The 11008-nt window shown below is 43.0% G+C and overlaps 1 protein-coding gene across 1 annotated transcript; it reads right to left on the bottom strand.

The window, feature by feature from the left end:
• Positions 1-482: 482 nt before the first annotated feature.
• On the bottom strand, positions 483-10998 carry RIDA (reactive intermediate imine deaminase A). The gene is made up of 6 exons (XM_077351830.1): positions 10778-10998; positions 6078-6183; positions 5415-5469; positions 4615-4683; positions 2287-2342; positions 483-1139 (listed from the first exon to the last, which is right to left on the bottom strand). Exons 1-6 carry the CDS (start codon positions 10969-10971, stop codon positions 1071-1073), a joined length of 549 nt encoding a protein of 182 aa, XP_077207945.1. The 5' UTR covers positions 10972-10998; the 3' UTR covers positions 483-1070.
• Between the last annotated feature and the right edge of the window lie 10 nt (positions 10999-11008).

Genomic DNA, 11008 nt, shown 5'->3' with positions numbered 1-11008 from the left:
GGACTACAATTCTCATGAGCCCCTGCCAGCAAACACAGTAGTTCTAAACTACTTCCAGGCTGATATTAAAGGTAAAAATTGGAGGCTAAATATGTAAGTATATTACAGATTGATTGCATTCCATCAAAGAAACAAAATACTTAGTGCAACATGTATTTTACTACATTTTTCCTCTGGCACAAGGGCTCCTTGAATTAAAGGAATGCTCCTTGCACTGGAGGGTGATTTTCATCACTGTTTATGGGTTGCATTCCACAAACTGTTTGCCTTAACAGCAGCCTTACAATGCACCAAATATGTTGCTTAAACAGTCTTCCAAACGGCAAGTTTACAATTTCTTATCTCATTGAAGTGTAGCTGCAGAAGACAACCTGACAGGCCCATGCAGTACCACCTGAAAACTACCAATGTGGATTTTTATATTCTTGAAAGGTTGAAACTGGGAAGCAGACATAGCTGTCTTCAAAAGGACTCAAATGACAAGCTATTTAATGCAAATTTATTAAAATCGTATCAAAAATACATAAATCATGACTTATTGTAGCATGTTAGTGATCATAAAACATGAATTTAAAAGATGTTTGCACGTTACTACTTTGTCTAGTAGATGGAGGTAAGTTTTTTAGGTAAATCGGTAACATTAAATCTACCAATATTTAGCTTCTGTAATTCTAGTGTAGCATTCTTTTTTTTTACCTTCTCAAGGTATGATTATTACATAAAATACTATGTAATGCTAGCTTGTCTCTTAAGGGTCACAACCAAGTTCCATGTTAATTATATCAAAATCTTATCCACAGTATCTAGATAATTCACCGGTGTCTATCCATCAAAATATTATTTGAAGCAATAAAACGTTCTCCAACAACTTAGGACATTAAGCCCTACCTATAACAAATGTCATTCCTACCAAACTGTGCATCAACCTAGAGCCTTAATAGGGCATCATAGCAGCAGGGGGTGGGGTGGAATCCACTCCCTCTATTCAGAACAATTCATGCAGGTTCTGAGATGGGAAGGGATGCCCAGTTCCATGACTAAGCAAGCTGGACTGAAGCCAAGCTGCCGGGTTAAAGGTTGCCTTTAGTGTCGGAGAGTGGTCCACTGATGGCAACAGCTTCAATTTCAACACTTGCCCCCTGCAAGGAAAATGTCAGATAAGTACATCAGAAAGGGCGTTCCACATTTTATTTTGTTTTCACAGCAGTGCTGTGATGCAGGCAATGCTCCATGTCTTCCCCAAAGGCAGAAGGAACATTTTGCCTCTGGCCAAGGTTGAATTCTTAACCACTGCGCCATGATACCTCTGAGGGTCAGCCGATACAGTCAGCCGAATCAAAGGGTAAACTCTAAGAGACCCGTGAGGATGGGAGGGGAGAAGAGCTGCCTTTGAGGAACATCTACAAAAGATGCTCTGTGCATACTGAACAGAAGAAAAAGAGCATCATGTTCACCTTGAAGATCATATGGGAGTTTCCATTTCTATGCCTGTATTGGCAGGTAGAAAAATCTTCATTTCAATGAAAAATTAGACCGAGTATTTTCAGGGCTCTGTCCCCATCACCACAATGTTACAGCAAGAATTCTGATGCTAAATCTACCGCTTACCTAATCAGGTCTAGTTGAGTCCTGTAGTGCAGACCTGCTGCTCTTTAGCCACTAATCATGCACTCAAAGGAGTGGATGCAGTTTTAGATATAATTTGGCCCTGCCCCTGCAGCTCCCGCCCTCTGTCCCTGGACTCCAGCCTCTTTGCTCTCAGATGCCTCAGTGCCTGGAGCCAGCAGCAGGTAAGAGGAGAGGGCCCTGGGCAAAGGGTGGTGGTGGAGGGCTTGCTAACGAGGGCCTCCTGGTCTGCTAGGCGGGGCCTGCTGACAAGGGCCTGCGAGGGCCTCCCAGCCTGCTGACTGCCTGCTAAGGGGCTCTTTCCCCGTGCCTGCTAACGAGCTGCCCAGCCCCCACCTGCCCCACTTGATCCAGCTGTGAGCTGTGGCCCAAAGCCACCTTATGCTGCCTGGCCAGGGGAGGGGGCCGTTTCAAGGCCCATTCTTAGGAACAGGCTTTGAAGCTATTTAAATATAATTGGGTACTCAGCAAAAGTCAATTGCCTTAGTCAATATTGCAAGAGCTTTTATAATGAAATCCTACAGAGTTATTCCTGTTGAGGAACACTCAAATGAGGTTGATCTGCATAGGATCTGCGCTGTGTATTTTCTGTGTCTATGTAGAAAAGCTTTTCCATCCAAGAAATTAGTCAATCCATTGTTGCTGAAACACAACACTTACTTTTGGTAGAGCTGCGACTTGGTAAGCTGCTCTGGCTGGGAAGTCACCTTTGAAAACTATATGCAGAATACATAACTGTTTTATATTAAATCACTCTAAAAAGACATAATCAACAAGCAGTCGTTATACAAAAGGTAAATCTAGATGCATCCTGCAGTCACATTATCTAGCAAAATAATTCAGTTCTGAGAACAACCTAGCTCACTGTGAACAAGAACTTCAGTTTTTAAACAGCACATTTCTAGGCTTTGAGGAATCAGGCATGAAAGCATGCAGCCTTCTCAAGGGAAATTTCACAAACTACAGAGAATAAGAGCAACTCTGATGGATCAGACCAATAATTCATCTAATCCAGCATCTTTTAATCTTCCACAGTTGACCAGATATCTCCTGAAAACCTACAAACCAGGCATAAAGAAAACAGCCTGCTGCTGCTGCTACCCCTAGCTACAAGTATAAGGACTCAGAGTAACTCAGAAAAAAAATCACTATTTTGAGGACTTTGCAATTTTTCTAATGGAAAATGTTTTATTTCATTAATGCCCCATGATTCCCCCAAATCAGGGCCCATTTGTTCACTCTTAAACTTTATCCTTACAACAACCTTGTGAGGTAGGTTAACTCAGAGAGGGTATGACTGATTGAAGGTCATTTTTAGTACGCTTCCATGGGTTAGTGGGGATTTGAATTTTGGTTTGCTGGATCCTATTCTTATATTACCCATTATAGCACAATGGAATGAAGAAATTCTTGATAAGGTGGGTCCCATCCCCCCCCCCCACGCCAATATAGCACAAAACAGTCTAGGGCAAGGAAATTTGAAGGAGCACAGGAAAATCCTGTATTCCCCTTTTGAAATCAGTGACTTGATTAATGCAAGGTTTTATTCAAAGTGAGGAATCACAATCAGGTCCAATCAGACTAAGTCCCATTCTCTTCCATGGAGATCGCAGCCAGAAAAGTATTCTTAAAATGGCACTCAACACATCAAATCTTCAGCATTAGAGGCTAATGCCTATGCATGCTGTGGATACAGGCCACATATTTTCAAAAAAAAAATTTTTAAATAATTTCAGCACCGATGTGCAATGTGTTTAAGAATGCGTTATTAAAAGAACTGTCATTTTCAATTCCTAATGTTCAACTCTGTATCCAAATATTCTAGTCATCCAACATGCTATGCACTTTTGGGGGTTTATTACCAAATCTGTTTTCTACCTTCAATTCTTATTTTCCCCTACATCTCACACGACAAGAGATCTGTGCTAAGCAGGCACAAGGTCTGCTGTTTGCAACTCTAAGTCAATCACTATTTGCAATTTCTTACAGGAAACGAATACTACTACTACTAATAATGATAATAGTATTTGTATCCATCATGGTTAAATCTTTAATACCATATATCCTGCTTGTTCCATGGCTGCTAGGGAGAGAGAGTATGTACCATGATGGCAAAAAAAATGCTGGGTTTAAAACTATGAGTACTGCAGGTTTAATTTAAGAAGTACCTTCCCCCTCTTGTGGTCGAATATAAAAATCCTTTAAAGAGTCCTATCATAGGCTGCAAGAACAAGGAATAGTAATCAGATTGCGCTGTTACGGATGGGTTACATACTACATGGCTGTTTGTAACATACATTTTTGTACCTCGTGAACAGCGATATGCCAGGGCGGGGGGGTGGGGGGGAGTCAGTAATGGAGACTCTGCAGGAAATCTATCCTCTTCCACAAGGCTGTCAGGGTAAGAGAGAAGTACTCCTATTGGATGTGTTATATCCATGTGTGCGCTCAAGCAAACAGCATGAGAAGGGATAATCTCCACCTGGGTTTCATCTCGTAATATTTTATACAGGACTTTACCCAATTTGGGCCATCTTTAGGTATTAAACCAGGCTTTCTCAACCAAGGTTTTGTGAAACCCTGAGATTTCTTGACAGCCCAGGATGGGTTTCCCAAATTAGGGGGGAGGGAATTAAAATTAATTTTTTATATACACACACATATATATGTATTTGTGTGTATGTATATATATATAATTAATTATAAAATTAAATATATATATATATTTAATTTGTTAAACATTTATCAGGGTGTATGACCATATACGGACATGTCGATCCACCTCCCCCCTCCCAAAACGGCCAATGATGAGCCTGGAGGGGGCAGGAAGAGGAGGGGCCCTGGATGGGTGTGTCCACAGCTATGCATCCCAACCATATTCTGCATGATTGTGCAACTTCTGGGGTTTCTGGAAACCCCGAAGAATGTTTCAGGGGCTTCTCAATGGTAAAAAAGTTGAAAGGGGTTGCGTTAGACAGTACTACTCACACTGCTTGTATACTTCATTTACATCATCAAAGTCCTTCATGTCAGCCATCAGAACAGTTGTCTTTACCACTACAAGTCAGAAAACACTGTTAGGAAATGTGTTCCAAGTGAGAGAGCGAACAACAAAAGAGGGAACAAAATAACTCAAGCTGTCTATAGAAGATAGGAACCTTAGAGGCTGAGCAGCAGAATATACTAAATATCAACATACAAATATTTATTACTCAACTGTTTATAGTTTTAGTTCACCACCTGAGAGAAAAATCAACACAAGTCCCAAAGACAGATATCTTTATGGTTTTCTTCACTGTCTAAAAAGATGTCTGTTTGGACTATGGCCTGTTTGGACTATATTTTCTTTTGGGCCACTCAAAGGACAAATTAGTTCTAAAGAATAGCTACTGATGGTTAATGCCAGAATGCATAATTTTACAAGGCTAGCCAAAGCAGGATAATGCCCTTCTAAACCCAATCTATGTAGAATGGTGTAATTGTGTTTAGAGCTGCTCTATATGATGTCAAGATACCTATCCAAAAAGAAGATGAAGTACGGCAGATCTTCCAAAATCTAACACCCAAGGAATAGGAGTCCCACAGGACAAGGAAGACAGTTTGCTCAAAAAGAAGGTGTGTGCATTAAAGATGCCCACTTGCGTGTGCCAAAAACAAACGTGGGTCCTGGATGACTGGGGATCATATACAAACTGCAGGCAGCCAAGGTTAAAAAAGATTTCTTCTTCCTCTCCAAACGCGAAATATAAGATCGCCCAAAAGTTACACTTTGGTGTAACTTAACTCACCATTGCCATAGTCACAGTGTGCAGCTTTCAGAATTTCCCCCATATTCTGAAGTGCCTAATCGTAAGAAACACAAAGGAGTTTCAGCTATTTATATTTCTTTCTACTGGTAAACCATGGTAGAGTGACAAAACACCACCATAGGGACATATACAAACTCAGGAATGAATATTAAAGCAAATATTTGATAATATGCACCCCCCCCCCCCAACCACAGAAAGTTGTCATGAAAGTTTATTGAAGTCTACTGGACACACTAGTTATAAACCACTCTGGCTCCTTTATTCTCACTCTTCCTCTGGGCTCCCAAATGTGCAAGTTACATCAAAGAGAAGCTGTTCAGCAGCTCTTCTGGCTGCTTTAAACCCTTAGCCCATATTATTATTATTATTATCATCATCATCATCATCATCATTATTATCATCATCCATAAGGCAAGTCTGCTGTCCTCTTGCCCAGTTCTGTAGGGTGCAGAACTTATCCCAAAAGAGGTCTCTTCCCTTAGAATAGCACTGGAAAATCCACTCATGTCCACAATGTTTCCTGGTAGCTATGTCCTTCAGTGGACGGAAAAGATTGTTGCAGCTTGCGGACATGCCTTCAGAGCATGCAGCATGGATCATGACGCCAGGCTGACCATTAGAATAACTGAAATCACATTTTACCTGTTTAGCTTGTTCCTTTACTCCTCCAGGTACAAGTTGCCCACTTGAAGGATCCATGCCAATCTGTCCTGCTATGTACATGGTCCGGTCTACCAACACCGCTTGACTAAGATGCAAAAGTACAGTGTGGAAACAGAGAGAAAAATAGGTTTACCATTGGGTACTGCTTAGCTCACTTCCCACATTTTCCTTTAGAAATGATTTGATTTTGTAAAGATTCCTATCCCCAATGCACAAGTGGACTAAGTTTCCAGCCTTGAAAAGTTACAATATTCATTGATTTAGCAATATTAGGGGTGGGGGGACCAGGGAAGGCCATCCCCACCAATGCTCCATTCAAGGCAAGAAATGGTCATGGCATGCAATGTGTCGTTTAGCTTTAAGCAAAAAGTCCCAAGTTTGCACTGCTGAAACAGGTAAACAAGATGTAGTTAATCAGGTCGAGAGAAGCTGTTTTAGCACTTTCTTCAAACCACTGAAGAAACATATGCCGTAATCTATTTAATGGCTAATTGTAAAAAAAAAAAAAAAAGGGGGGGGGAGCAGACCTCAGTAATTTCCATGACATACAGCATTGACTAATATGACTAAACTTCCTTGTAATTTGCTACTGGATCATGCATGGGACAAAGCACAGCTTAGGTCTCCTAGGCTCAAAGCGACACCTTTCGCTGAAGTCAATGGGCTTAGAGGGATGGAACTCTGCCTGCCTTACTGAGTGCTGCCATATGGAAATACCAACTGCATCAATATTTGGGTTCAGACAACTGCATTATCACAGAGACAGACAGTTTTTGCAGCCAGAGCAGTGGAAATGCATCAAAATTAAGACATTTAGGGGTCCAATGTAAGATGTGGTGTCAAACCCAAAGTTGGCAAAAAATGTGTGTGATGGTTATGGCACTAAAAGCTGCAGGAGGCAGGGTGCCAGACCTCTATCAGGGCATTCCTTGTCTGTAAACCCCCCTGTGCACCACATGTACACCTAGACAACCATATGCCAACTGAAATGTTTATTCTGGAAAATTAATGTATGTGCATTCTTGTAGGATTTCTGTAGAGCCTGTTTCTGCATTCCATCATGTGCCAGTTCAACAGTTTTTTGTGTTTTCTAAAGATGACGTGCCAGCAATTAATTCCAGAAACACTATAGGAGAAATGAAAAACCATATAATAAAACAAAAGGTACAATGAATCGTGGCCAATATATGAATCTGTGTCCAGGAAGTACAATTTATTTATTTATTTATCATACTTCTATACCGCCCTCCCCGGAGGCTCAGGGCGGTTTACATTACAACAGAGAACCATACATAGAACAGTCTGTAGAACATGTACATCGATAACCAACAATTGCCAACAATTGTAACCAACCACAACACAGTATAACAGTAAGTAGTCGTCATACAAACAGGTCCATGGCTTGTTGATGGGATTCTGAGGGGGGTGGCTTATTGATTGAATTCTGGGGGTGGGGGGGGGAGCAGGGGCCCTTGGTCGTTGTAGGTTACGCCTGGTCTCGGCCAAATGCCTGGTGGAGGAGCTCCTTTTTGCAGGCCCTGCGGAACTGTTTAAGCTCCGTCAGGGCCCTGATCTCCTCTGGGAGCTCGTTCCACCAGGTAGGGGCCAGAACAGAGAATGCTCTGGCCCTGGTCGAGACCAGACGGACTTCTTTAGGGCCAGAGATCCTTAGTTGATTGGAGGCTGTAGAGCTCTTTTGGGGGCATAGGCGGGGAGGCGGTCCCTCAGGTACACTGGGCCCTGAGTAAGTGAAAAGTCTATTATATTAACAAATCTTTATTACAAGCAAAATAAATCCAGAGGAAATAGTGTGTCTCTCTTAAGCAATGGACAAGTGTGTCTCTTTTAAGCAATGCTGAAAGCTGAAGCAACACTAAACAAGGATCTGGTAAGTCCTTGTTTCAAAAGGATTTCCTCAACTGCAATCCCCAAAAGTAGACAAAGAATAAACTTACTCTATGAAGCATGAAAACAACTCTATGGAGGACCTGAGCTCAAAATGGCTGTTAACTTTTCTTTCTCTAATCAGAACATGAAGAGTAGGAATGTGAGCTGAAATTTATCCAAACAGCATAAATTTATTGCATTCGTAACAATTCAAAGGACAGATGCACTAACAGGTAGCAGGGATTCATTTTTTTTAAATTTATATTTTGTATTGTTTATCTCTTATTTGTTATTCTTTAGCTTTGCTACTGAGGAAATCCTTTTGAAACAAGGACTATCAGAACTTTGTTGCTTCAGCTTTCAGCATTGCTTAAAAGAGACACGCTTGTCCTCTGGATTAATTGCGCTTCAAATGACGTTGTTAATATAATAAAGAGACTTTTTACTGACCCTTTTTTCATTGTGCTTCTCAAGACACAGGTTCATATTTTGGCCACACGATTTGTTGTTTCTTTTGTCTTATTACCCAATTAATTCTGAGCAGTAGACAATTAAAAATTCATTTAGTTAAAACTGGGCAGACTTTCAAGCAAAGCCGACAAACAGAGCCAAGGGGTATTGTGCTGCTGTCCACAGCAGAAAACTGAAAATCAGAGCAATGAATTAACTGCTAAGTGAAAGCAACTTTTAAATCTCTCTCCTGATGATGATCATATGAGGTTGAATTCTTTTTTTTCATGAGCACAAGAAATATTCATCTTTAGCTGGAAGATAGTCACTGCTCTTCCTGCTTTTACCCTTTATAACATTATTCTTAAGGATTTTTGCCTTGCAGTCAGCTGGTTTCCACTGCCTTCAATGAGAGCTTTTTTTGAGTCATCTCTTCTATGATTCCAGTCTGTGTTAGACAAATTATGTTTTACTTCTTATCCCACCCACTGCTCGTTGGAGAACAACCCAGGCTAGTGCTGTTGTTGAAGACTGTCATTTCCTCGTATAGAACAGAACTCAGTTATATTCAATATTCTACCGCCAAGCAGACTAACTGGAACTGTAGCCCTTAGAAATTACTAATTAACCATGCATTTCTGGCAGTTGAACTATCCAAGGATTAATCAGTCAAACATGGAAAATGGGAGAGAATCGCTGTACCCAATGGTCAACTGGCTCTTCCCTGTGGAAAACTAGCTGCAAAAATAGGCCATCCACGGACAGGGGAGGTCTCCGCATATTTGGAAACTATCCCACTATGCAAGAAAACAACAGGACTTTGTAAATTAACAAAAAGGAAAATATAGTTTTAAGGAATTCAAACCCCAAGTTGAAATGAAAGTGATCAAAAGAGAAATGAAAGTTAAGGGCAACTCCAAGTCACTTCAAAGTAGGGAATCGACCTGGTCACACTTCTAAGATATTAAACAATCCTGGAGAAGGGAATTTTGAGTGATGAGGTTGGACTTGTTCTGCTCTCCTCCAACTAAGATTTGCTGTGTTTGTTCAAGGTCCAGCTGGTGGAATCTTAGCCTGCATTTTCTGTAATTGTGATGCTTCATTAAAGAAAAAAGATTCTTGTAATTAGACCCAGATCTCTCATTTTGTTTCTTTGGAATTGCTGAGAACCTATGGAGCTCCTACTGAGAGTCCATACCCCCCCCCCCCATCCAACCTGGGCTTCCCATCCTCTCCGTCATGAAAGTCACAGGGTAATCATGAAACAGACCCTTGTTCTTTCAGCCCCTCCTACCTCACAAAGCTGTCTTGAGAATAAAGTGCACTGGGAGAAAGACACGTACACCAATCTTTAAACAGCCCGTGGCGCCACGGGCGCCACGGACTAAATAATTCGTTAAGCCCCCTAGAGGTGGGCTTTGTCCGTGATGAGGAAGGGTCCGGGTTGGACCCTTCCTCACGACAGACAATCGGAGGGACCAATCGGCAGGCGCGAAGCGCCTGCCGATTGGTCCCTCCGATTCCCAGCCTGAGCAACTGCGAGCCGCGCGCAGCGCGGCTTGCAGTTGCTCCCGAGGCAACCCCCAGCAGTCGCGCGAAGCGCGGCTGCTGGGGGTTCCCTCCCTGCCGGTCTGATGCTGTGAGAGGCGCGAAGTGCCTCTCGCAGCGTCAGACCGCCGCCTGAGGGAACCCCCAGCAGTCGCGCGAAGCGCGGCTGCTGGGGGTTCCCTGCCTTTCAAAACCCCTTTTTATAAAGGGGCTTTGAAACTAGTCATAGAATAACAAGAGTTGGAAGGGACCTCCTGGGTCATCTAGTCCAACCCTCTGCACTATGCAGGGCACTCACAACCCTGTAACCTGCCACCCCCTTGAGCCTTCACAGAATCAACCTCTCCATCAGATGGCTATCCAGCCTCTGTTTAAAAACTTCCAAAGATGGAGAACCCACCACCTCCCGAGGAAGCCTGTTCCACTGAGAAACCGCTCTAATCTGAACTCTTTTGGAGAATATTCGCATACAAAGAGAAAGCAAGCCAAATCATTCAGGATCCCTCTAAACTTTGCCCCAGCCACATTTTGTCTCGGGATAGCCATTTCCCACTATACACCCCGCTCCTCGTTTCCTTTCATAACACGACAACGCAAGAGCGTCGGACTAGGATCCGCGAGGACCAGGTTCGAATCCTCCCTCTGCCATGGAAGTGTGCCGGGAGACATGTGCCAGTCACACTAGCCTACCCCATAGGACTGTTGTGAAGATACAATGAAGACGGAGGATTCCTGAAGTCTTCGACCCGCCCGGGGGAAACAGAGCGAGGTTCAAGCTAAGCGCAGAGCAATACCTGTAGGGGCCCACGGCGGCCGGAGCCTTAGCGGTGTGGATGATCTTCTTCACGAGCGTGGCCATCCCCGCCGAAGCTGCAGCACCAGCAGGTCCTCTCCGTCGGGGGTCCAGCCAGGACGGAGCCGCTTTTGCGCGCCTCTGAACTTTGCACCCCACCTTGCAAAGCAACCCGCGCAGCATCCCCCCTGGCATGCCGCCAGCCACACGCCCCCCTCTCTTCCGGAGAAGC

This window comes from Paroedura picta, chromosome 9, assembly GCF_049243985.1.
Source record: "Paroedura picta isolate Pp20150507F chromosome 9, Ppicta_v3.0, whole genome shotgun sequence".
Lineage (NCBI taxonomy): Eukaryota > Metazoa > Chordata > Lepidosauria > Squamata > Gekkonidae > Paroedura > Paroedura picta.
The sequence above is the reverse complement of the archived record's forward strand: the minus strand, read 5'-3'. Positions and strand labels throughout refer to the sequence as shown.